General features: G+C 43.4%; 1 protein-coding gene across 1 annotated transcript in view; it reads right to left on the bottom strand.

The window, feature by feature from the left end:
• The window catches only part of IQGAP1 (IQ motif containing GTPase activating protein 1), a 108,887-nt gene that overhangs the window by 24,530 nt on the left and 57,610 nt on the right, over nt 1-26,747 (bottom strand). Inside the window, exons 12-23 of the mRNA XM_040493586.1 lie at nt 26,059-26,222; nt 25,683-25,843; nt 23,874-23,998; nt 22,089-22,252; nt 9,727-9,817; nt 9,370-9,537; nt 8,506-8,648; nt 3,113-3,283; nt 2,334-2,417; nt 2,168-2,239; nt 2,004-2,073; nt 1,425-1,633 (exon numbers count right to left, since the gene is read on the bottom strand). Coding sequence (XP_040349520.1) covers nt 1,425-1,633; nt 2,004-2,073; nt 2,168-2,239; nt 2,334-2,417; nt 3,113-3,283; nt 8,506-8,648; nt 9,370-9,537; nt 9,727-9,817; nt 22,089-22,252; nt 23,874-23,998; nt 25,683-25,843; nt 26,059-26,222 — 1,622 coding nt within the window. The remainder of the gene's footprint in view (nt 1-1,424; nt 1,634-2,003; nt 2,074-2,167; nt 2,240-2,333; nt 2,418-3,112; nt 3,284-8,505; nt 8,649-9,369; nt 9,538-9,726; nt 9,818-22,088; nt 22,253-23,873; nt 23,999-25,682; nt 25,844-26,058; nt 26,223-26,747) is intronic.

Raw genomic sequence — 26,747 nt, 5'->3', positions numbered from 1 at the left:
AAGAGAAGAGAAGAGAAGAGAAGAGAAGAGAAGAGAAGAGAAGAGAACCTGAGCCATAAAAATATCCACTGGTTCAGGAAACCCAACATCTGGGAATTTTTTTTTTTTTTATGTTTATTTTTAATTTTGAAGGAGAGAGAAACAGAGCATGACCTGGGGCGGGGGGGGCGAGGGGGGGCAGCGAGAGAAGGGGAGACAGAATCAAAAGCAGGCTTCAGGCTCTGAGCTGTCACACAGAGCCCAACCTGGGACTCAAACCCATGAGCCATAAGATCATGACCTGAGCTGAAGTCGGATGCTTAACCAACTGAGCCACCCAGGCGCCCCTCTGGAAATCTACCTTAAAGGAAAGCATTAAATACCATAAAGCTACGTATTCACGGAGACATTAACTGTAAGGTTATTTGTACTACAAACTAGAAAAACAACCTAAATGTTAAATAGCTGTTGCCATTAAAAATATTTATGATGGGGCGCTTGGGTGGCTCAGTTAGTTGAGCATCTGACTTTGACTTAGGTCATGATCTCACAGTTTGTGAGTTTGTGCCCCACACTGGGCTTGCTGCTGTCAGCACAGAGCCCACTTTGGCTCCTCTGCCCCCTCACTCATTGCCACTCCTTCACTCGCTCTCTCCCTCTCTCTCAAAAATAAAACATTTTAAGGGCACCCAGGTGGCTCAGTTGGTTAACCGTCTAACTTTGGCTCAGGTCATGATCTCACAGTTCTTGAGTTCGAGCCCCATGTCGGGCTCTGTGCTGACAGCTCAGATCCTGGAGCCTGTTTCAGATTCTGTGTCTCTGGCTCTCTGACCCTCCCCCACTCACGCTCTTTCCCTCTCCCTTTCTCTCTCTCTCTCCCTCAAAAATAAACATTAAAAAAATTATTTTAAATAAACATTAAAAAATTATTTATGACTACTTATCACATGGGAAGCACCTTATGCTCTAATATTAAGTGAAAATGTAGGATACAAAATGATTACTGGGTGGTGGAATCATGGGATGGTTTTTATCTTCTTTTCTCTATTTAAATTCTGCTAAAGAATTATTTCATTTCTCATATTACTTTAAAGAATGTATGGCATTTGGGGCGCCTGGGTGGCGCAGTCGGTTAAGCGTCCGACTTCAGCCAGGTCACGATCTCACGGTCCGGGAGTTCGAGCCCCGCGTCAGGCTCTGGGCTGATGGCTCGGAGCCTGGAGCCTGTTTCCGATTCTGTGTCTCCCTCTCTCTCTGCCCCTCGCCCGTTCATGCTCTGTCTCTCTCTGTCCCAAAAATAAATAAACGTTGAAAAAAAAGAATTAAAAAAAAAAAAAAAAAAAAGAATGTATGGCATTAGCTGAGAAGAAAGCCAGCGCCCACCCTTCTGCAGGTCAGAATGGGGGAGGCAGGGGGGGCAAGGCCATGGATGGCACTGGGCCTACCTGCAGTGTGATTTTATTCTTCACGAGCAGCCCGATTTTGATATCCATGAGATTGAGGTCATTCTCCAGCTGCTGGTTAGAACGAATGAGGGTAATGACCTCTTCTCGCATCTTCATCAGATCGAGCTCCTCCTGGAAATCCTGGTCACTTTGGTCAAGCAGGTGCACAAATTTTCGGACCACAATCATAGGAGGATCCTCAGCATTGACTGACAGAAAGAAAATATGTGTCAGACACAGGATAGATTTACCAGCAAAAGTTCTAAATCTTGAGGAAATGTCAGCATTGTTTGGAAAAAACAACTCTATTCACACTTAAGTTATTTATTTGTGAGATGTGCAAGGACAGTCAGCAAGTACAGTGTTCTTGGTCATGCTACCGCTACGCCATGACAGAGGCTGACACAGCAAGCAACAAAACATCAAGCCACGGGGTTAGCAAAGGGGCTTACGTCACAAGCAGCACCCCACCCCCAAGCCTTGCCTGTAAGACCAGAAAAGAGATCCGCGGAGAATACCCAGAACCCGATGGCTCTCAACCACTGCCTCAACTCTTGTCTGCTGAGCACAGTTACTCACTGAGAGTCTTGTAGTCATCACGAGCTTTGTTTGCCCGAATAAAAGCCTGGATTTTGATAATGTCATTTATCTAAGGAACAAAGAAGAAGAAATTCCTTTGTTCTCTTGTCCACCAATAATACAGCAAAACTAATTCTACCGGTCCTCACGCCAAGGGTACTCACGTGGTCTTGGAAATACTGCAGGCGATCTCTATAGCGCTTTCTGGCCTGGTGCATCCTTGCCAGGGACTGAATCTGTGGAAAAGAGATCCTGGAAATGAGAACAGTCCTTCTTCTCAACACATATCACTCATGCCCCACACTGAGAGTCCCTGTCGGGCTACCATACCTTTACAACTTCATCTTTGTGGGCACGCAGGTAAGCTAAGCGATCTTGGTACGCCTTCTTCTGCTTGTATCCCCTCCACTGCGACTGAAACCATCAAACATTAGAGTTGACATATTACTTCCCAAGGATCAGAGGATGTTTAAAATCTCATCTTGATAGACTACCTGTGTGCGATTCACGATGAAGCTTTAAAAAGGCCCACGCCCTCCAGTGCTGGGGAATGAGGGTGTGGGTCGTGCCTCCGCCGGGACAGCACGCTAACTTCCACGCTCCTAACGTTAGTGCAGCACTTCACACCTTTGAAGGGCACCCCCACAGGTCCCCATACTGGCTCTTTACAACAAATCAGGTGAGGAAGAGAAGTTTTAGTATTCCCATCTACGGACAAGGAAATAAACTCAGCAGGGTTCACCACTACCGGAAATGCTGGGGCCTTAACTCGTAATTCCGAATTCTTCCCAGGACACCAGGCTGCCCTGTCACTGTAGGAATACCACAGCTGTTTCCCTCAATACTCAAATCTCACACAAAGGAACAGTGTTAGAAGATAATCAGGTGCCCAAGAACGGCTTTTGGACTGGACCGCTCACCCCTAAAACCACCCAGCACGTTCCGACCGTTCTGACTGTAGCAGTAACAAAGAGAAAATACTTGTCAAAAAAGGGAGAGACCAAGAAGAGTGTCAGGGGGCAAAAAGCCCACTTGATCTCGAGAGCTGACCACTTATTACCCCTGCTCTAGAAGCCCACTTGCCATCTGTATAACAGACGCTGGGATACCTGAATGCAGGTGATGGCAGGGATTTGTTTCTTGAGGAAATTCATCCTAGATCGGAATTCCTGTCGAACCAAGTACCCGCGGCAACAAGCCTGCAGCTTGGTGATCAAGCCTTCGTTGGCTAGCCAAAGCTGTTCTCGATTGTATGCAGCAGTCACCCCAGAGATGGAGCTCTGAAAAACATTTGGTCACAGGGGAAGACATACATAGGAGAAAATGGACACAAACTCTCATCCACAGAGTACACGCCAACCCTCACGGCTTTCTAAGTCTGTCCTAGATCTTTAAGTGGCAGTGGGAACGAAAGGCCGAGTTGTTCTCCCATCCAAAAAATAAAAGTCACAAACATACGATCTTGCTTCCTCCTATGGGATCTCCTTCACTCACTCACCCACCCAGCACTGACTGCCGGGAACTGTGCTTGCTAACAAGAGGACAGAGTGCAGGTACTAACACAGGGCTGGGTACCAAGTCCCAGAGGCCCCTGGAATGCCAGAGCAGAGGAAGGACACCAGGGGAATGCCCAGCTTGCAAATGGTCTAGAAAGGTAGCCTGGAGTGTATGGATTGTGACCACAAGCAGAGTACCAGCAAACTTTCAAAAGAGGAATAAAGCCATCAGAGTTGTAAAAAATATTTATTTCAGTAAACTCTACATCCAATGTGGGGCTCAAACTCATGACCCCCAGATAAAGAGCCGCGTGCTCTTCTGACTGAGCCAGCCTGGCGCCCCCATCAGACTCATTTTTAGACAAGCAGCACTGTTATCAGAGGAGCTGGCAGGGCCGCGTGAGCGGGTGACTGAGGACACTGCTGCTGCGATGCAAGTGACAGGTGGCCCGGCTCTGAGTGGAGGCAGCAGCAGCAGGAACGATGAGGACACCTGGTGACCTGCCTAATCCACGTTCCCCTTCTCCTTGATCTTAGAGCCTCGGCATGTTTTCTCTGGCCAACAACATGTGCAGCTAAAAGACTACACGAGCTGGGGGTGTAGGCAGTGCGTGTGGTGTTAGCAGTAGTCTGTGAAGACCTTTGGAAAAGTTCCTTAAGAGAGAGACAGAGAGGGGCACCTCGATGGCTCAGCCAGTTAAGCGTCTAACTTCGGCTCAGGTCATGACCTGGCAGTCCGTGAGTTGGAGCCCCACGTTGGGCTCTGTGCTGACAGCTCGGAGCCTGGAGCCTGCTTTGAATTCTGCGTTCCCCTCTCTCTCTGCCCCTCCCCTGATTGTGCTTGCTCGCTCTCTCAAAAATAAGCATTAAAAAAAAGAGAGAGAGAGACAGACAGACAGACAGCTGGCATCAGGCCTTTTTTGCTCTCTCTCCCTTCCTACTTCCTGCCTGAACTGGTAACGGGATGGCTGGAGCTCCAAGCCATCATTCCAGATGACAGGGTCCTTGAGAGTGGAAACCACGTGCTGAGAATGACAGAGGAGAAAGACAGACCTTGGGAACAGATGGCATGCTGGAGTCGCCACACCTTTGCTGGACTACCTGACTCCAGAATTATTTTATGTGAGAAAAAAAAACAAAACACTTTTTGGTTTTTGGGTTTTTTTTAAAGATTTTTTATTTTGGGGGCACCCGAGTGGCTCTGTCGGTTGAGCATCTGACTTTGGCTCAGGTCATGATCTCATGGTTCGTGAGTTCAAGCCCTGCAGCAGGCTGTCTGCTGTCAGCACAGAGCCCACTGGGGATCCTCTGTCCTCCTCTTCTCTGTGCCTCCCCTGCTCATTCTTTCTCTCTCTCTCAAAAAAATTTTTTAAAATGAACATTAAAGATTTTTTTATTTTTAAGTAACCTCTACACCCAACGCAGGGCTCAAACTCACAACCTGGAGATCAAGAGTCACACACTCTTCCAAGTGAGCCAGCCAGGTACCCCTAAAATATACCTTTATTTACCATTTCAGCCTGTTTTTCTGTGAGACTATGTTAGAGGCGTCTGCTGGACTTCTGGATTGGAAATGGAAAGGTAGAGCAGGTGGTGAGGACTGCAGTCTGGAAGTACAAGACCTGAGGTTCACAAGCACAATGGAGAGAGCTGGAGCCACGGGCTCGAATGAGGCCATTGAGGAAGAACACGCAGACGAAGAGAAGGAAGCCAGTGGAATTCGGATGTGATTCAAGTGGAGGGACAGAAAAGGCAGCAGCAAGGGAGATGAAGACGGGCCCTCAGAAGTGGGAGAAGCAGAACAGAAGCGTAGTGAAGAAGCCCAGGGGGTTGTGAGTTCAAGGAAGAGAACGGAGTAAGAAGTCAAATACGAGGACAGCTCCTAACTGAACTCGGCAATGAAAAGATTATCGATATGCTCTAAAGCTTTTACTAAAGTAAATGCTGGACAGGAAACTGTATTGCTGTGAGCAAAGAAGTGAATGGTAATGGAGAATGAATTAGCGAGAGGCAGAATGACCTTCAGTCGGAAGGCATTCAGCAAGAAGAAACATGAAAAATTTACAGGCAAGGCCAAATCAGGAATATTCCATAGGCTTTAAAAATATTGTCGTTTTGGGGCGCCTGGGTGGCGCAGTCGGTTAAGCGTCCGACTTCAGCCAGGTCACGATCTCACGGTCCGGGAGTTCGAGCCCCGCGTCGGGCTCTGGGCTGATGGCTCGGAGCCTGGAGCCTGTTTCCGATTCTGTGTCTCCCTCTCTCTCTGCTCCTCCCCCGTTCATGCTCTGTCTCTCTGTCCCAAAAATAAATAAACGTTGAAAAAAAAAAAATTAAAAAAAAAAAAAATATTGTCGTTTTGTTTTGTTTTGTTTTGTTTTGTTTTGTTTTGTTTTACAGTGAAAACGCCACGATTATGTATGCGGGCTCCTACTTAGGAGCATACCCCTAGACCAATGGCATCAGCATCACTGGGAGTTGGTCATAAATGCAGATTCTCAGGCCTCACCTCACACCCACAGAATCGGTCTCCACTTTACCCAAGATCCCTGGGGAATTCCCGCCCGTCTCTCCCTCTCTCACTCACACACACTGAATTCAGAAAAGCACAGATCCAGGTTACATGTCAGAATAATCAGAACTGAGAGAGGAGAAGGAGTACAAGGTGTGTGAGGAATGGGGAGAATGAAATCAGGGACAGGATGAACAATAAGCTTTAGAAAAGAAACCAGATTCACTGAAAGTGCAGGAAATGGAGAGCGGGAGAATCCAATTTGATGGTCACTATGTTTTTGGGGGTTTTTTTAGGGAGGCTAGGTCATGCACTAAAGTGAAGCAACATCCCTCCTGGTTTAAAATTCTAGTTAGGTCCATCTACAAAACACTACATGGGCGTGTCTCTGTGGAGGTTAATGATAATGCAATATAATCATATATAATATGATTATATATATATAACAACAATATATATAATAATCAAAGGCGCATGACTCAAAAAAAGTTAAGATGCAGTCTGGCCTCCTTAACACAACACGTTAGAGCTTTGAAACTTGACCTGACCTGCACCCCCACCCTGGCCACAGGCTGCTTAACGGGACGAGGACCGCATCCTCCTGTAAAATGGCCCATGTTCCTCCGGTCCTCGATGCCTTTCCCCACACAGTCCTTTCCTCTTTTCCGCACCCGCTGAAATGTTATCTGTGCCTTCTTTGTCCAGAGCACAATTAACTGCTTCTTTACGCATCTTTACGCTTCTTTCCGCATCTGTCTGCCTCCCCCTGCAGTCAGTACTCAGTTCCCAGCTGCGTGCACACACTGGGAACATCAGGAAGGGACAGTCTCTGACACAACTTTATATCCCACTTGACACAGAGTTCAAGGGATTTCATTACATTCCATCACGGTGAAATCATTAACAGAAAAGGTCAAACATCAGGGAGGTAAGAGGAGAACTTCAAACACAAGACAGAAACTCATCCTTCTGACAGGCGTTCTGAATAACAGGACCATTTCGCTTTTTACACATGTAGATATACTAGTTATTCTACACAGGACCTGGGAAATACTGCCAACAGAAACAGATGGCCTTTACCATCCTCTCTCTCCAGGAATCTTTGTGCCTGTTAATAAGTGTATCAGGGGGGCGCCTGGGTGGCGCAGTCGGTTAAGCGTCCGACTTCAGCCAGGTCACGATCTCGCGGTCCATGGGTTCGAGCCCCGCGTCAGGCTCTGGGCTGATGGCTCAGAGCCTGGAGCCTGTTTCCGATTCTGTGTCTCCCTCTCTCTCTGCCCCTCCCCCGTTCATGCTCTGTCTCTCTCTGTCCCAAAAATAAATAAACGTTGAAAAAAAAAATTTTTTTAAATAAAATAAAATAAAATAAAAAAAAAATAAGTGTATCAGGGTGCCTGGCTGGCTCAGTCAGTACAGCGTCTGACTCTTGATTTTGAGATCGTGAATTCGAGCCCCATGTTGGGGGTTGAGATTAAAAAAAAAAAAAAAAAAAAAAAATTTAAATCTGTAAAAGAAAATAATCAAATAAGGAGGGGGGAAAATATGTCTAACTATGACCTATAGGAGCTCAGAACATCTCCCTTCAATACCTTGTCCTCTCTAATGTTCGTTAGACAATTCCAATTTAATGAGCATGAGCTAGAACCAAGTAATGTCACAAGTGCTCAACAGCTCATCAAGGACAAGATACGTGGCTCCTACACACAAGCACCACAAACTTAGCAGCTCACTTTAATAATTTTTAATGTTTATTTATTTTTGAGAGAGAGAGCATGAGCAGGGGAGGGGCAGAGAGAGAGGGAGGCACAGAACCCAAAGCAGGCTCCAGGCTCTGAGCTGCCAGCACAGAGCCTGATGAGGGGCTCAAACCCATGAACCGTGAGATCATGACCCGAGCCAAGGCCAGACGCTCAACCGACTGAGCCACCCAGGCGCCCCATTGGCTCACTTTAAAAACTAGAAGTAGACGGAGTGCCTGGATGGCTCAGTCAGTTAAACCTCCAACTTTGGCTCAGGTCATGATCTCACAATTCTTGAGCTCGAATCCTGCGTCAGGCTCTGTGCCGACAGCTCAGAGCCTGGAGCCTGCTTCAGATTCCACATCTCCCCCTCTCTATGCTCCTCTCCTGCTCGTGCTCTGTCTTTCTCAAAAATAAACAAACATTAAAAAAAATTTTTTTTAATAAAAAAAATTTACTGCATTTAATGAGGAGTCAGAGCAACTATTCATTTTTTTTTCCCCTGATCATCCAAGTTTTCTTTAGTGAGCACACAATTTATCTGACTTAATTCTACAATTCAGAGGTCTTACTAATTTAGGCCTTTAGTAATTCCCAAGCACTAGAAAGAAAAAAAAAAAAAAAACTACTCCGAATAGTTCATTCCACAGCCTTAATTTCAGTCTAGGGCTTCTAACCACAGGCCCCATCTTCCTCACTAATATTCGCTCTAGAACACATTCTCTCAGCTTCTTCTCTTGGGAAGAAATGTGACCTACCTGGATCTCCTCCCGAGAAAGCTGCATTGAGTTCTGCACGAAGTCTGGGGGTTCCTCCCATCCTCCTTCCCGGGTCTCCAGGTTGTGGTAGTAATAGTATCCACCCTTCACCCAATGCTTCACCCATTTGCTGTTGTTATCTCCTGACAGAAAATAAGGGAAAGATAGAAGAAACCCAGAGCCACACTTCCCACTCTCCTACGCCTAAAACAGCAGGCTTATTCTGACTGCATTAACAGTCTAAATAGAACCATTCCAAAACCCTGTCGCTTATATCTCTAAGAGTAAAGGGCATCCTGAGTCCCTCCAAAATGATGGCTTTGTAACGTCTCAGCTCACTCATTTCAACGTCATAAAAAGAAAATATGAAGTCCAATCGTGGAACTAACCTTGACTAACTTTATTCCTTCTAAAGCCTGCATGTAAGAACTTGGCACATCAGAAAACTAATCTGATAAAAAGATTTGCAACCATTCAGCCTCTCCAGTTAATAAAAAAAAAAAAAAAGGCCATGCAATGGGATGAAAAATCTTACCTTTATTCCCCCTCCTTCTGAAGATTAACTACTTTTAACTAGCATCTACTGGATTAGGTAATCAGAACTAATGACACCCTATGAAAGACAACTAGTCAAATATTTTGATCCTTCTTGCTTGCCTTTTCAGAAACTGACCTTTTTAACACAGCTGCCTTTGCAGGGGAGGGGGTGTTTTTTTTGTTTTTTAAATAGAGACATTACCTCCTCAGGGACTTTAAAACAAGCCTACCTTCCAAGCTTCTGGACTAAGACACCTTTCCCTACAGTTGCCCCCAGAGATTCGAGCTCTTCCTTTCAGGGCACAGATTTCTTTCCCAATAACTCACCTGCTGCCAGTTTTTTCTTCTTGGCCTCAGCAAGGTCACTCTGGTAAGTGTCACCACACTCAGGGATGACTCCATACAAGCCGACATCAGGGGAACGAAGGGCGCTCAGTGTTTTGCCAACATCACCACTGTCCACCGCCTCATTGATGGCATAGATTCCGAGGGCAACTATCCCAGAAGACAAGGGTCACAAGAATAGTTCAGAAGTGTCTAAATGCGCACACTACGTCACCAGGGCAGACTGTCCCCTGCCCCGCTCCGGCTCTCTATCAAGCTGGAAGACTGGGATAGGGGACACCGCACCACCCCCCACCCTCCACCCCGCCACAGAAACAGAAATAAAATACCCATACGTACACCTCTGTGCTTCCTGGGTGTCTTTGTTGGACTGCCAGATTCCACCTTGAATCTCATCCAACCATAACACCGCTGACTCATCCTGGGTTTCCTACACACCATTAAAGCAAAACAATATCAGAGTCACGACATTAGGGTACAAGAGATCAAGCGGACTTCTGAGACTCAATTAGAGGCAGAAGTTCCAAACATACAAGACATATCGAATGGCCAACTGGAAGAGGCTGGGCATCGAAACCTGGTCAAAGCTTATGAGACATGCCTCAGATGCAGGGGACGGATTACATGAACATGGATGCAAGGGGCTCAGGAAGTCACGAGCAGCTAGGAGCAGCAAAGGACCAAACTGGGAAGGGACCTGGGACTTCGTTAGTCCGATGAGGGCCACGGCACGAATAGGAACATGTGGTACTTTTTTAGAAGGCCCCTTTGACATCAATATTGAAAGGAAGTTAATATTCTCTATGACTGCTGTTTTTAAGATTGCCAGACTTCACCACAGGTAAAGCCAGGAGTCATTACAGGCAATCTAAACTTATCCCCAGCTTATATTCTAAACCTTGAACGTTACGTCAGTTGTTGGAAACTTAAAAACACATTTCCACACAGAAACATAATAAACAGTGATTAGTTTGTTCAGCATGGCCAACAAAAGTCTCACTGGTCCACAGTGCAGTCCAGGTTGAATACTGGGGATTGATAGGAAATAAAACCGGTGGCTTGCTTCCCTCTTTCTAAGTAAATCTTAGACATTTTTTTAAAATTTATTTTAACGTTTATTCATTTTTGAGACAGAGAGAGACAGAGCATGAATGGGGGAAGGTCAGAGAGAGAGGGAGACACAGAATCTGAAACAGGCTCCAGGCTCTGAGCTGTCAGCACAGAGACCAACGCGGGGCTCGAACTCACGGACCGCGAGATCATGACCTGAGCCGAAGTCGGACGCCCAACCGACTGAGCCACCCAGGCGCCCCCTTAGACTTTTTTTTAAGTAGCTTATTGGCAATCGTTTGCGCTGAAAGACATGTCAAACAGACTGGGGTTGGCAGAAATGTCCTCCAGTATCTTCTAATTTCCAAGAATCTGGCTAACACTCTGTGACTTGGGCAAGTCACTAGGGATTGGCCCCAGGTACTCACTGCTGTGAGGGGACAGATTCTACCATATCCACCTGTGTCAGTGTCAGAGTCAGAACTGGAAACCTCTAATACCAACTTAGATTTCAGTGGTCATACTGAGGTTACAGAAGTTTCAACCGTCTCCCAACAGTGAGGGTCCTCTGTTTGTTAATGTCTCCAAAAGTCTTAATAGAAAGCACCAATACTGAAGATTAATACAGCAGTCTTCTCCAGAAAAGGCAAGACACTTCAGGTTTTGAAGTGGCCAGGCTGCGAGAGTCCTGTTTGAGGGGATCCTGGCAGATCCAATAAAATTAACTGTTTCTCAGGCTTGAGCTAACAGCATTTGGGGTAAATAGCAGATCAAAACTCCATTCTAAGTGCTTGGTGTAAATATAACCTGCCAAGGCACCAATGAGACAACTGGGAGCAGGAACTACAATTACGCTGCCAGATGAAGCAGGGCAAAGCAGACCTTTTCAGTGTCCTCAGGAGGCCCAACAGTCTAGCAAAACCTCAGAGGAAGCTTCCCTTTCCTCCCACATTATTGTGGAGAGAGACACAATGTTTCAATCAGCAGAGCGGAGGCAGTGGCCAAAGCACCTTGGTGACAGGAGAAAGCCAAAGGAAGCCATGGGACGTTGAAAGCTGTGATGTATTCCTTTCAAATGCAGAGTTTTAGGAAGAAAGGTCATTTAAGCAAATTAAGGTAAATGCTGGGCTTAGAATCTTAAGAGGCGCTGTCCCAATTTTAAGAAACTGACACTGGGGAAAGGAAATGAGTACACGGACAAATAGAATGCATGAACATATCACCTAAGAGCTTCAGAAGTTAGTACGTTCCTACCACTAGTCACTTTCTGGTACTGAAAACAAAACGGCCGCACACGATCCCCCTAAAATCATATCAATAAATACTGGAAATGCTAAGCAATAGTTTCAACGGGAGACAATATGGTGAGTCAGCTCCAGTCTGTGACAACATAAACTGAGAAATCACACACTAGAGGGCTGGAGGCGTAATCTCCAGAAGAGGTAGCCTGAAAGTCGTCGCACATAAAAACAAAAGTATTCCCACAGAACCAGGTCCTTTTTGGTCCACTTTTAGGTTAATCGCACATCAGATACCCCTGAGCAGAAATCTACTGTACACAGAGCTGGGAGGTTTGGCACAATGTTCCCTGCATTCAGAGAAAGGCCCAGCTTACCAAGAATTCTGACCATTCCGAGTTGTGCCTTCTCTGCCCCAGGCAGACTAAGGCAAAACAATCAAAACAAACACAGGCACGCTCCCCTAAGAAGCGGGCCGGCCGAGAGAAGCGGAAGGAAGCGAGAGCAGCGGAAGCGGAAGCGAGAGAAGGGAACAGATGGGTGTGTCGGGTGTGGCAGGGAAAGATGGTGTAGGAATGGCCGTCACCAGACTGAAGGAGGAAAGAGACACACACCACCTCATCCCAGTGTAAGGAAAGGACAGGTTCTCTCAGCTCCAATCAGATCAAATAAGATGACAAAAAACCCAGATGCCCCCACACACTCTAAAGAGACCATCCAAGATTAACACAAATCATTGAGCAGAGAGTTAAAACTCTAGGCTAGATACCGTGGAGAATACCGAGATAAAAGACTTAATGTGAAAATGCTACATAAAATATACTGAAATTCTGCCCCTTAACAAGGCTGACACTTGCACACTGGCTGCATTCAGAAGAGGTAAAGAGACAGAAACCAGAAATAAGAACCAAAAAGAGTGGGCAATGATTGTAGGTAAATATGGGGAAAGGAAAGGGAGAAGGGGCAAAGAGTGGCCATTCTGTGTGTGTGTGCACAGCACAAACTCACACACCTCCATAGGGCACTTCTCACCCCTTGAGTCTCTCCTGTTACATGGGGCATGATTTGCATGTGTGACGACAAATAAAATATTATTAAATTATTAACGAATATTAATTTAATATTAAATAACATTGAGATATTACTTATCATCATACATGCAAACCATGCCACATACACACACACACACACACACACACAAACTACGCCATACATATATATACACATCAACACACACATACATGCATCTATACAACACATGCATCAACAACGCAACACAAGCACTCAACAATCCGAAGAGCAGTCCTATGGCCCGCTGGACTGGGTATTAATCCTTTAGTTGCTGCACAGCCAAAGTCCAGGGAAAGAGCAAGAACCGGGGGTGGCACACATTGTCAGGGCAGCAGCAGCGGACCAAACAAAAGTATCTCAATATTCCAACAACTGGTACAGTCGCGCTGGTGCACACCAGCTGATTTTTAGCCACGTGCACGTATGTATGTACACACACCGTAGCGGGGGGAGCAGAACAGAGAGTTACAAGTCATTCACACCTGTAATTATAAAAGGAGCCCTGGAGACTCCCTGATGTCCATGTCTTAGCATGCAGATATTACTACCCAATGACTAGGAATCTACTTTAACAAGTATTCCAAAAACACTAAATTTAAATGGAGAGAGAAGTGACCATCAGTGAAAATAGTACAGTAAGGACTTCTGAAAATCCTCTCCTACGTAAAAGCAACAAAAACACTGGCAAAAATCATCAGAGGCAACTTTTTCAAAACTACGTAAATTGACCAAATGCTTGCAGTAATCATTATTCAAGAATAACCGCTGAATTTCATTAACAACTGTGAGCTTTGTGGCATTTCAAATGGCCCCATTTCCATCTGTCTCCCCCCACCACACACACACACACCTCCCTCAGAGCCCCTTCTATTCCCAGAGAACTGTCACTAGCTGACCTGGTAGGTAGATCCCTAGAAGACCAAGCAAGGCTGTCTTCATCTGAACTGAGTTAGAGCATGCCCTGTGCAAACAGCCTTTTCTCCAGGGGCATTTATCAAAAACAGTAAGAGGCACTTGTTTAACATCACAAATGTCTAGAGCAGTGGATAAAAATTAAGGCAAACAGTAAGCTAACCAAAAAGCTTAAAAAGGAAAATTTGAGAACAAGATGTCCACAGAGAGCTTTGGAAGCCTCTGACATACTCCTGAGATGGGAATCCAGAAGGCCATAATACATCTGTGAGTTGTGCACATGCTCAGAAAAGATCCGATAAGGCTGTAAGGGCTCACCTCTGGCCAACCTTGAAGTTTTGGGCAAGCATGAAGTGAAGGGTAAGACAGAATTGCAAAGTACCTGGCTGAGTGTTGAAGATGCACCCCAACATGCACACTGGCCCTCAGCAAAAGCTGGGAGCTTTACTGGTTCTAGGCATTTAAAAATAAAAATACTCTGCTTATGGGCCCCTGGGTGGCTTAGTCAGTTGAGCGTCTCTGACTCTTGATTTTGGCTCAGGTCATGATCTCACAGTTTGTGAGTTTGAGCCCCGCGTAAGGCTCTGTGGTGACAGTGTGGAGCTTGCTTGGGATTCTCTCTGTCCCTCACTCTCTGTCCCTCTCTCTCTCTCAAAATAAATAAACTTAAAAAAAAAATACTCTGCCTAACCATTAGATGACTTCTAGCTAATTAAGCAGAGACTTCAGTGGCCACATATGATACAACAGGATTGAAAGTCACTAAACAGACAACATTAACAAAAGACAACAATAAACCTTGAGGAAGGGATAGACTCTGATTTCCAGAGTTGCCCCATTATAAAATGTCCAGTTTTCAACAAAAAAATTACAAGACATGCAAAGAAACAAGAAAGCAAGATTTGACAAAGTACAACATCCATTCATGATAAAAATCCTCAACAAAGTAGGTTGAGAGGGGGGTGCCTGGGTGGCTCAGTTGGTTAAGGATCTGACTGTGGCTCAGGTTATGATCTCATGGTTTAGGAGTTCGAGCACCATATCGGGCTCAGAGCAGAGCCCGCTTCAGATCCTCTGTCCCCCTTTCTCTCTACCCCTTCCCCATTCATGCTCTCTCTCTTTCAAAAATAAATAAAAACTTAAAAATACATACTGTTAAAAAAAAAAGTAAGTTTAGAGGGAACATGTGTCAACATAATAAAGGCCATATATGAAGAACTCACAGCTAACATCATACTCAATGGTGAAAAACAGAGCTTTCCCCCTAAGGTCAGGAACAAGACAAGGATGTCCACTCTCACCACTTTTATTCAACGTAGTACTGAAGTCCTAACCACAGCAATGAGAAAGAAAAAGAAATAAAAGGCATCCAAATTGATATGGAAAAAGTAAAACTTTCACTATTTGCAGATGACATGGTATCATATATTGAAAACCCTGAAGTCTCCATCAAAACACTGCTGGAACTGATAAATGAATTCAGTAACATCACAGGATACAAGATCAACATAGAGAAATCCATTGTGTTTCTATACACTAATAATGAGGTAGCAGAAAGAGAAATTAAGGAAACAATCCCATTTACAATTGCACCAAAAATAATAAAATACCTGGGAATAAACTTAACCAAAGAGATAAAAGACCTGAACTCTGAAAACTCAAAAACTACCGATGAAAGAAATTGAAGATGATACAAATGGAAAGACATTCCATGCTCATGGATTGGAAGAATTAATATTGTCAAAATGTCCATACTACCCAAAGCAACCTACAGATTTAACGCAATCCTCATCAAAATACCAACAACATTTTTCACAGAACTAATATAATCCTAAAATTTGTATGGAACCATAAAAGATGCTGAACAACCAAAGCAATCTTAAAAAAGAAAAACAAAACTGGAGGTATCACAAACCCAGGATTTCAAGTTATACTACAAAGCTGTTGCAATCAAAACTGTATGGTACTAGCACAAAAAAAGACACATGGATCAATGGAGAATAGACAGTCCAGGAATAAACCCACGATTACACGGTCAATAATCTTCAATAAAGGAGGCAAGAATATGCAATGGGAAAAAGTCTCTTCAACAAATGCTGATGGGAAAACTGGACAGCTACATGCAAAAGAACGAAACTGGACCACTTTCTTACACCATCCACAAAAGTAAACTCAAAATGGATTAAGAACCTAAATGTGAGACCTGAAACCAAAAAATCCTATAAGAGAGCCCAGGCAGTAATTTCTCTGACAGGGGCTGGCCATAGCCAACATTTTTCTAGATATGGCTCCTGAGGCAAGGGAAACAACAGGCAAGGGACTACATCAAAATAAAAAGCTTATGCACAGCAGAGGAAATGATCAACAAAACTAAAAGACAACCTACTGAATGGAAGAAGATATTTGCAAATGACATATCTGATAAAGGATTAGTATCCAAAATACGTAAACAACTTATACAACTCAACACCCAAAAACAATCCAATTAAAAATGGGCAGAAGACAGGAAGACACATTTCCCCAAAGACATACAGATGGCCGACACATGAAAAGATGTTCAATATCACTAATCATCAGGGAAATGCAAATCAAAACCAAAATAAGATATCACCTCACACCTGTCAGAATGGTTAAAATCAAAAGCACAAGAAACAACAAGTGTTGGCAAGGATATGGAAAAAAAAGGAACACAGTGCACTGTTGGTGGGAGTGCACACTGATATAGCCACTGTGGAAAAGAGTATGGGGGTTCCTCAAAAATTCAAAATAGCTCTCTCCTTTTCTCCACCATCATGGTATGTGCAGTTGACAGTTCCTCACCATGTCTTCTCAAAGACTCTCAGGATAAAGCAATTCCTGGCCAAGAGACAAATGCAGAATCGTTCCATTCCCCATTTTTCCAGGATGGATGAAAACTGGTAATAAAATCAGGTACAACTCCAAGAGGAGGCACTGGAGAAGAACCAAGCTGGGTCTGTAAGGAATTCCACATGAGATGGCATACATATTTATGCTGCTCATATCCTGTCACTCTATGAGCATCATTACTACCTGAACAATACACATGTTTTATCCATGAAATGATTCTTCTGTTACTTTGCTTCTGCACCAGTAGGTTGGTTCAGTAATAAAGATGTGAGATGTTTTGCTTGAAAAAAAAATTAAAAATACAACTACCATATGATCTAATAATTCCAACTACTGGGTATTTATCCAAAGAATACAAAAAACACTAATTTGAAAAGATATATGCACCCTTATGTTTCTAGCAGCATTATTTACAATAGCCAAATAATGGAAGCAGCCTAACTGCCCATCAATAGATGAATGGATACAGAAGATGTGGTATTCTCATACAATGGACTACTACTCAGCTATAAAAAAGAATGAAATCAGTGGGGCGGGGGGGGGGGGGGGGGGGCCGGGGCAGCTCAGTCAGTTAAGCGTCTGACTTTGGCTCAGGTCATGATCTCACGGTCTGTGAGTTCAGCCCCGTGTCGGGCTCTGTGCTGACAGCTCAGAGCCTGGAGCCTGCTTCAGATTCTGTGTCTCCCTCCCTCTCTGCCCCTCCCCTGCTCATGCTCTGTCTCAAAAATAAATTTAAAAAATCACACACACACAAAAAAAAGAATGAAACTGGGGCACCTGGGTGGCTCAATTGGTTGCACATCCGACTTTGGCTCAGATCATGAACTTCCAGATCATGAGTTTGAGCCCCGCATCAGGCTCTGTACTAATAGCTTAGAGCCTGGAGCCTGCTTCGGATCCTGTGTCTCCTCTCTCTGTTGCTTCCCTGCTTGTTCTCTCACTCTCTTTCTCTCAAAAATAAATAAAGATTAAAAAAATTAAAAAAAAAAAAAAGAATGAAACCTTGCCATATGCAATGACATCGATAGAGCTAAAGAGTATTATGCTAAGTGAAGTAAGTCACTCAGAGAAAGACAAATACCATATGATTTCACTCATATGTGGAATTTAAGAAACAAAACGAATAAAAAGAAAAAAAGACTCTTAACTACACCAGATGGTTACCAGAGGGGAGATGGGTGGAGGGTATGGGTGAAATAGATGATGGGGATTAAAGAGTACACTTACCATGATGAGCACTGAGTAATGTACAGAACTGTTGAATCATTGTATCATATACCTGAAACTAATATAATATAATATAATATAATATAATATAATGTAATTATACTGGAACTAAAATTTAAAAAGGGAATAACAAGAAAAAAAGAAAATTCTATGAAACTACCAAAGTGAAAAAAAGAAAGAAACAGGAAAGCATGGTTCAAACAGGGGAAAAAAGCAAACAGACTTAAATTATCTATTTTAAATATGTTCAAAGAATTAAAGGAAACCATGTCTAAAGAACTTAAAGTATAAGAACAGTATCTTACCAGAGAATAGCAATAAAGAAACAAATTATTTTTTTAAAAATGAAATTCTGGAGTTGAAAAGTACAATAACTGAGATGAAAAATTTACTGGAGGGACTCAGCAGATTTGATCACGCAAAAGAAAGAGTCAGCGAACTTGAAGATGACAGGTCTGTTTGTGTATTTATTTTAAAGTTTATTTATTTTACTTATTTTGAGAGAGAGAGAGAGAGAGAGAGGAGAGAGGAGAGAGAGAGAGAGAGAGAGAGAGAGAGAGAGAGAGAGAACCCCCAGCAGGCTCTGCGCTGTCAACACAGAGCCCAGCTCAGGGTTCAAACCCACGAACCATGAAATCATGACGTGAGCTAAAACCGAGAGTCAAATGCTTAACCATTTGGGCATCCACCCAGGCGCCCAAAGATAGGTCAATTTAAATTTACAGTCTGAGGAACAATATCCAGTCTAAGGAACAGTTATGAAAAAAGAATGAGAAAAAATGAATCAAGCCTCAGAAACCTGTGGACACCATTAATAATATCAATATATGCAAAACAGAATTCCCAGAGGGCAACAAGAAAGGGAAGGAGGAATAAAGAATACTGGGAAAAAAATCCAAATAGGCCTATAACAAACACAGACGTGGAAACACATTCTACAAAAACAAACAAACAAAAACATACGGCCATATGGCTTCGCTGGCGAATTCTACCAAACGTTTAAAGAACAATCACAGCAGTCCTTTAGAAACTCTTCTAAAACCTAGAAGAGGAAGTTATACTTCCCAGTTCATTCTTTGAGGCCGGTATTACCCTGATACCAAAACCAGACACAAAGATATCACAAGAAAACTACAGACCAAATTTAAATTAAGATTTTTGTTCACTAATTTTAGAACTCAGATGATTATTTTTAAAACCACTCCCAAAAATGGCTCAGAGGAACTGCTAAGCTGAGGCCTAAAAAAAGCCAATTCCACCAAATACTTGTCTACACAGCTGGGCCTGGCACTATCAAGCAAATTTTCCCCTAACTCCGCCCCCCTTCCTCCCCTTTTGATGGATCCTGAAAGTTACTCCCCTGCAAGAGGAAATGCTTCAAACTCTAGTCACATCCTCTAAAACTTTAACTCCCACGACCCAAACAAAAGGAGCAGTCAGGCTCACAGCATGTGAGAGCAGGTACAAGTTGTGTGCTCCAGTGACTTTCCTTTTTTAGAGGTTTCCTTTTTTAGGGAACCAGACCTAGCTCATTCTCTCAGAGCCCACTCCTCTGTCAGTCAGATCTAAGATTCCTTCTGGACTTATATGGTAGCAAAAACAAACGCCACCACCACTGGCCCTCACAAAATCAGGGCAGCCAGGCCCCGGATTAGATATTCTGAATCAGGAATAGAGTTAAAGCTTAGGAATCTGTATTTTTAAAATGACTTTTCAGGGCACCTGGGTGGCTCAGTTGGTTAAGCATCCGACTTTGGCTCAGGTCAGGATTTCATGGTTCATTCGTGTCAGGCTCTGTGCTGACAGCTCAGAGCCTGGAGCCTGCTTCGGATTCTGTGTCTCCCTCTCTCTCACACAAATAAACATTAAAAAAATTTTTTTTAAATAAAATAAAATGACTTTTCAAGTGTTTTCACAATCAGCCAAGTTTGGGAAGCTCTGGTCCAAATGGTCCAAAATTAATATCAAAGACAGAGAACGCCATTTACAACCGCTTCTCACCCAAGTAATTATCACATTAGATCCGATCCCTTTTTCTCAGTTTCCTGACTACAAAATAGGACTTGTGTTTCAGATCACTGACATTCTGCACCATGATGTGCCTCTTAAGTGAAATCTGGTACTTGCTGTATTTATATGATTAGGACACGGTAATGCCAACTACTCTCCTGACTATGCAATCAAAGGGGTCCAATCAACATTACATTGTTAGCCACGACCCTTCATCCCAGCCCACGCTTACACAGCCTGCATCAGCGGGAGCATACAAAAGCCTCAATAACACAAAAGTTCTGGTCTGTTTTTCCACCTTTGGTTTCCCAGAAAGAATGTGACCCCCTAAATTAAAAATTTCTTTTGGGGTGGCGGGGGGAGGCGGTGCCTGGCTGACCCTGTCAGTAGAGAGACCCTTGATCTCAGGGTTGTGAGTTCGAGACACCCATTAGGTGTAGAGATTACTTAAAAATAAAATTAAAAAAAAAAAAAAAAAAAGATTTTTCTTTTAGTTCTTCTTGCTACCAGACCTCACTGTAGGGATCCTCTCAGTCAGAAAAGAAAGGTGTGGTCCCCCCTATGTAACTGTTATTACTTAGGAAGAACCTAAAAGGAGATCCATCACAATTAGAAAAACAGAAGTAATTATGTCTTAATCATGCAACTAACATCTGAGGGCCTACTATATACAAAGAAACTTCCTACTCAGCAACATGATAACAAGAGGTACAAATCTTGTCCATTTCCGTCAACAACCTAGCTGAGAGGTAAGACAAACTTTTTAAAAGGTGTGTTATAATCACCCACAAAAACTTTTATGTTCATAGCAGTATTACTCCTAATAGCCATAAAGTAGAAACAATCTATGTGTCCATCAGCTCATGAACGGATAAGTAAAATGTGGTACAGCCATACAGTGGAACATAATTTGACAGTAAAAAGAAATGATGTACTCCCAACACATGCTACAACTTGGATAAACCAAGCTAAATGAAAGAAGCCAATCACAAAGGACCACATATTGTATGAGTCCATGTAGACGAAATGACCAGAAGAGGCAAATCCACCAACAGAAGCAGACTGCTGGTTGCCTCGAGCTGGAGAGACTAAGGGAAAATGAGAAGTGACTAATGAGTGCTAGGTTTCTTTCTGGGGTGACAAAAATCTTCTAAAATTGATTGAGGGGAGAGGGTCGCACAACTCTGTGAACAGAATAAAAACCGCTGAATTGTACGCTTTGAAATGGTGAGATCTATGCTATGAGAGTTACATCTCAGTAAAGCCATTACAAAAAACATGGCATTTATCTACTAAAGCTTATGTGTATTCCCTATGACCCATCCATTCTACTTCTAAATGTACACCTAATTAATAGAAATGATACATATATTTACCAAGAGACATGTACTAAAATATTCATAGAAGCACTATTTGCAATAGCCAAAGAATGGGAAACAACCCCAAATTTACCAACGATGAATATATAACCCCGTGATGAAATCGCACACAACAATGAGAATGAACAAACTCATACGTGTTGCAGCTACACAGATGAATTTCACTAATATTATGTTGGGCAAAAGAAACCAGATACAAGAGAGTATAAAATGCTACTTACAGGCAGTTCAAATACAATTCAAATACAGGCAAAAATCAACCGTGGCATTAAAAATCAAGATAGTGGTTACCAGCAGGTGGGTGAGTGAGGGGTGGACAAGGACAGAAAAGGATGGGGTGGACAGTTCCGTTAAGCTTTTCATAATCTGAGTACCAATTACACAGGTATGCTCTTGAAAATTTATGGCACTTTTGGGGGCGCCTGGGTGGCGCAGTCGGTTAAGCGTCCGACTTCAGCCAGGTCACGATCTCGCGGTCCGTGAGTTCGAGCCCCGCGTCAGGCTCTGGGCTGGTGGCTCAGAGCCTGGAGCCTGTTTCCGATTCTGTGTCTCCCTCTCTCTCTGCCCCTCCCCCGTTCATGCTCTGTCTCTCTCTGTCCCAAAAATAAATAAACGTTGAAAAAAAAAAAAATTTAAAAAAAAAAGAAAATTTATGGCACTTTTAATTCTCATATATACTAACGCAACTTACGTAACTTACACAATTTTGGCATTATGTTTCAACACAGAATTTACTTAAAGAGACACAAGAGATGTGTCTACAACAACAGAGAACCACAAAAACACCCAAATATGCACTGTCACGTCTCGTGTCCCTCCAGTGCTCTGAGTGCAAAGGTGCCAGAAAACAGTAATTGAGGAAATGAAGGGAGACATTTCCTCTGTCTCTGAAGGGATGAGGGATGAAGTGCTCTGAAGGGAAAAGAACAATTTCAGTGCCACTCACCTGGGCCTTCTCTCTCTTTGCTCTGATCAGTGTGTCTTGGTAATGCTGGGCCACTTCTGCGAGAACCCCCTCAAGTTTAGCGGCAGGAATCTGCAGGGCCTGCAGAGTCTTTTGGGCATCACCTTCATCCAGGGCTTCGTTAATTAAACCAATGGCTAAAATCCCTAAATATGAAGGGACAAAGGTTATTTTCTTTTAATTAACAAATTATTTGAACAAATCTAAGTAATCATAAATCCACCCAAGCATTATGATTCAAATCATAACTTGACACCTATAATATTAAGCAGCATTTAATTTTTTTTTTAGTATTTGTTTCATTTAAAGTAAACTCCCTGGTATCCATATTGCCACTGAAACCTCAAGTCTTTCTGTTTTATTTTTAATTGCTCTACCTGAAAAGTTGAGAGAATTTTCATGAAACTGACTTTAATAATCTAGCTTTCAAGTACTTTGCAATGTGTAATCAAAACCATTTTTGATTCACAGCACGTCAGAGTTCAAAGAATCCTAAAAAGTCACCTGATCAACATCTTTATGTAAGAAAAGACTAGGCTTAGAGATTTCTTCTTCAAGATCACACCGCAAACAGGTGGCCGATGGCAGATCCAACCCGAGGGCTCCCCACCCCAAGGCAAGGCTCTTCTCACTTACCAACGGCATTTTTCTTACAGGAAATACAAACTGAACGAATTAAAACTAAAAACATTCACTCTTTAGGTATCTCAGGCAGCTGTACTACTTCTGTAAAGGCTCAGTGGTAGAAGAAAAATTTGGCTGACCTTTGACCTGAGTTTCTGAGATGAAGCCTCTGAACCCCTTGGAATTTCCTAAATGGTAGGATTATCTGTGTTATTCTTGCCGGGCTTCTAGGACCACACCTGAGTCTATCTATGCGAACCAGGCGGGCCGCTGGATGGTCTCAGGACGGGGGCTGGTCATGCCGGCAAGACCAAGCACGTGATCAAAATACTGGGGCTTTGAGCTGTGTGATACCGTGGTATCAGCCCAGCCTGCCTATCTCCAGGGAGGGGAGACAGACTAGAAACCGAGTTCAGTTACATGGCCAACAACCAATCCTTCACAGGTAACGAAGCCCCTTAAGAACTCTGGACACCCCACACTCAGGTGAGCCTCCCTGGTTGTGACACACATCCTAAGGACACATAAGCTTCACATTTGGGACCCTACCAGACATCCCCCTACAGGTCTCCTTTTCTGACCACTTCTGATTTGTATACTCTATAATAAAACTATCATCATAAACATAGGCTTTTCCCTGAGTTCTGCAAGGCACTCTAGCAAATTATTGAACCTGCGGGGGGGAGATTGAGGGAACCTCTGAATTTATAGCCAGTTGTTCAGAAGCGTGGTGACCTGGGAACTCCTTAGAGTTTGTGACTAGTGTCTGAAATGAGAGGAGTCTTAAGGAGGACTGTGCCCTGCACCCGCGCAAGATGACCTAACTCCAGGTAGTTAGTTAGCGTCAAAACTACTTGTTACAAAACGTTTAAAAATAAAAGATCATGTTCAAGGGACGTCCTGAATATTTTAGTTTTTATTACACACACACCTAATTGTAGCAGTTGCCTGAGGTTTTGAAAACAACATCTAACCTTAGCTTTTTGAGATACACACACACACACACACACACACACACACACACACACACACACATCCAATTTCCGAAAATCTTTCTAGGACTAGTGTTCAGAATCAGGTCGTGGAATCACACCATCTTGAATTGTGTCATTATTTGAGGGGATAATTAAATAGATTACTCACTCTCATGTTCCTCCTGCACCACCAGATTCACATGGTCCACACAAGCCTGAATGTCATTCCATGTAATAAATCCATTATTTTCTGCATGTGCCTGAGTTTTCAGTTTCATCAGCTCATCGAGATACCTGCCTCATTTCCCCAACAAAAAAGACAATGAAGGACAACATAAGAAAAGGGACCTTCAGGAGTGGCTCAGTCAGTTAAGCGTCCAACTCTTAGTTTCAATTCAGGTCGTAATCTCATGGCTTATGGGATCGAGCCCCACATTGGGCTCTGTGCTGTCAGCATGGGGACCTGCTTGGGATTCTCTCTGCCCTTCCCTTGTGTGTATGCATGTTTGCTTGCTCTCTCTCTTTTTCAAAATAAATAACATTAAAAAAAAAAAAAAAAAGAAAAGTAAAAGGAATCTTCAGGATTGTCACAGATGACAGGAATGAGAAGACTGGGAAAAATTATCCAAGGAACAAAGACAGCTAATGTATCCCAACAGTGTGACATACTCTGGAGGAAAACTTTGGGACTGAGGAGTTACCTTCAACAAAATGTGAAAATGTAAAGGCATCACTACTTCTTCCCTTTTTTTTTTCTAAGTTTATTTTTTTCTTTTTGTAATCTCTACACCCAATGTGGTGCTTGAATTCATAACCCCAAGATTGAGCACACGCTCTGGCAAACGAGCCATCAAGGTGCCCCAGGATATCATTCATTCTTAACAGCCTGTTACATGTTCTAAATTCCAGGTATCACCAACTAATAACCAGAGGCAGTGTCTCAACCAATTCCTAAAGACAAAAAAACAAGGCCATACACCAGCTAACAAAATATCATTAAGGGTCTCTGGCTGGCTCAGTCAGTATGGTGTGTGTCTCTTGATCTTGGGGTCGTGAGTTTAAGCCCTGCGTTGGGTGTAGAGCTTACTTTAAAAAAAAAAAAAAAAAGGCTATCACCATTAAGCAACTCTTACTGAATATTAAGTACTGATTTAAACAAGAACTATCAACCAGAGTTAAAAACACTAGGTGATGGTTAAAGGGGAACTGGATATTTTGATGGTGCAAAGGTACAAAAAGAGATCATGCTAAGGGAAAAACATAAATATACATTAGAGGGATAAGCTGTGTCCCCAGTTCAAAGATCAATCTTAGTATTTCTAACGGTGACACAAGTAGATTTCATATGCCTCTAGTTAAGAGATATGAAACACACATCACCAAAAATGTTGACTTGAATCTTGACAACCCTTTGGATGTAATTTCCAATTTACAGGAATAAGCCAAATATCAGGAAGCAACCAGAACCTGAAGACAGAACATTTTATACAAATTGGTCCCAGCTCTTTAACCAGTCGGCATCATGAAGACAGGAACCACGCTAGATTAGAAGATACCTAAGGGATACAACAGTCAGATGTAGCACATGATCCTGCACTCGATCCTGGTTTGAAGAGACCAGGTGAAAAGGACAGTTTTGGAACAAGTGAAGAAGCATGAAAACGGACTAGGCTTAGAAGATACTAAAGATGAAGCGCTGCTTTTGTCAGGGTAGAAGACAGCACTATTGTGGCTACAAAATAAGTACCTTCATTGTTCCAGATAAGCATATCTATATATTTAGGAGTCGAATGTCATGATAATAGGTAATTTACAGTAAGTCGCCCAGCATAACAGTTAATAAAGTGAATCAAAACAGGAAAAAAAAAGAAAAGAAAAGATCACACTAAGGTCACAATGCCTGAAAACGGGAGTGTTGCTGACCAGCAACAGAGTAAGAGCCGTCTGAGGGACTCAAGCTGCCACTCTGGACACCCACCTCTGACAGTTTTCTTCTTCAATATTGGTAAGGCCTGTCACGGAACTGCTCAACTGTTTCCACACGGTGTTCATGTCCCCCGACTCCAGCGCCCTGTTGATTAGGGCCACTGATGACAACATCTCCACTGCGACAGAGAGCTCAGGATGGGTGAGGTTATGCTGTACAGAGAGGGGGAGGGGGAGAAGGGGAGGACAGACATTCTTGGACACCAAGCAAGGTTACAAGTTTAATAAAGGCATAAGAAGTCTAAGCTTCTGGTTTATTTAATTAAAAAAAAAAAAAAAAAAGGCTCTGCCAACGACTCCAAGGGGCAGGTATCAAGTTCATGGCCACTCCATTTTGCTCACAAGCAGGGCAGGTTCAGCTGACTTACCTCAGGACTCTGTTGCTGCAGGGTAGCCAGCTCTTTCTGATAAAGACCAGCAGCAAATGGAAACACCTGGGGCAGCTGGGCCTCGGGATTCATGAGCTCCAGAACCGTCTTCTCAGCAACACCCTTCTGGATGGCGGCGTTGATGGCTGCCACGGCTGTCAATCCTGGTAGAAAACAGGTGAGAAATGCAGCTGGCGTGGGAAGCCCCGAGGGGAAGGAGAGTCGTCTTCACAGAAGAAAGTTACATTCTGTGGATAAACTATCAACCCTAATGTTTGAAGTGGAAATTTCATCTTTACGGAACAGGCTTTACGGAAAAAGCCTCCATACCCTTTGTATGAAGGTGAACCGGAGGCCAGGCCGACTGCATCTCCACTGTATCTCCACGAAGCTGTTTCAAAGGGTGGCCTCCCTTCTCCCTCACCCATATCTTCCCTCCACTCCAATTTATAAAACATCTTTCTAAAACGTCTCTTCCATCCCCTGCAGCCTGGCAAGTAGAGGACCAGCTCCTTAAGCTGCCACGCAAAGGTTACGGTCTTTCCAAGCCTTTATCTTACACAGCTCAGCTCCAAACACGTACAAAAATGTTATTCGAACCACCGTTGTTTCCAGACCTCTTTCACCTTCTATACCTCTACTCGCGCGTCCTTCCTTCCTCTCTTCCACGTTAGGAGCGTCCTTCTTCT

This window comes from Herpailurus yagouaroundi, unplaced genomic scaffold (assembly GCF_014898765.1).
Source record: "Herpailurus yagouaroundi ecotype Mexico unplaced genomic scaffold, PumYag 185, whole genome shotgun sequence".
NCBI lineage: Eukaryota > Metazoa > Chordata > Mammalia > Carnivora > Felidae > Herpailurus > Herpailurus yagouaroundi.
This window is presented reverse-complemented; position numbering and strand designations above follow the sequence as displayed.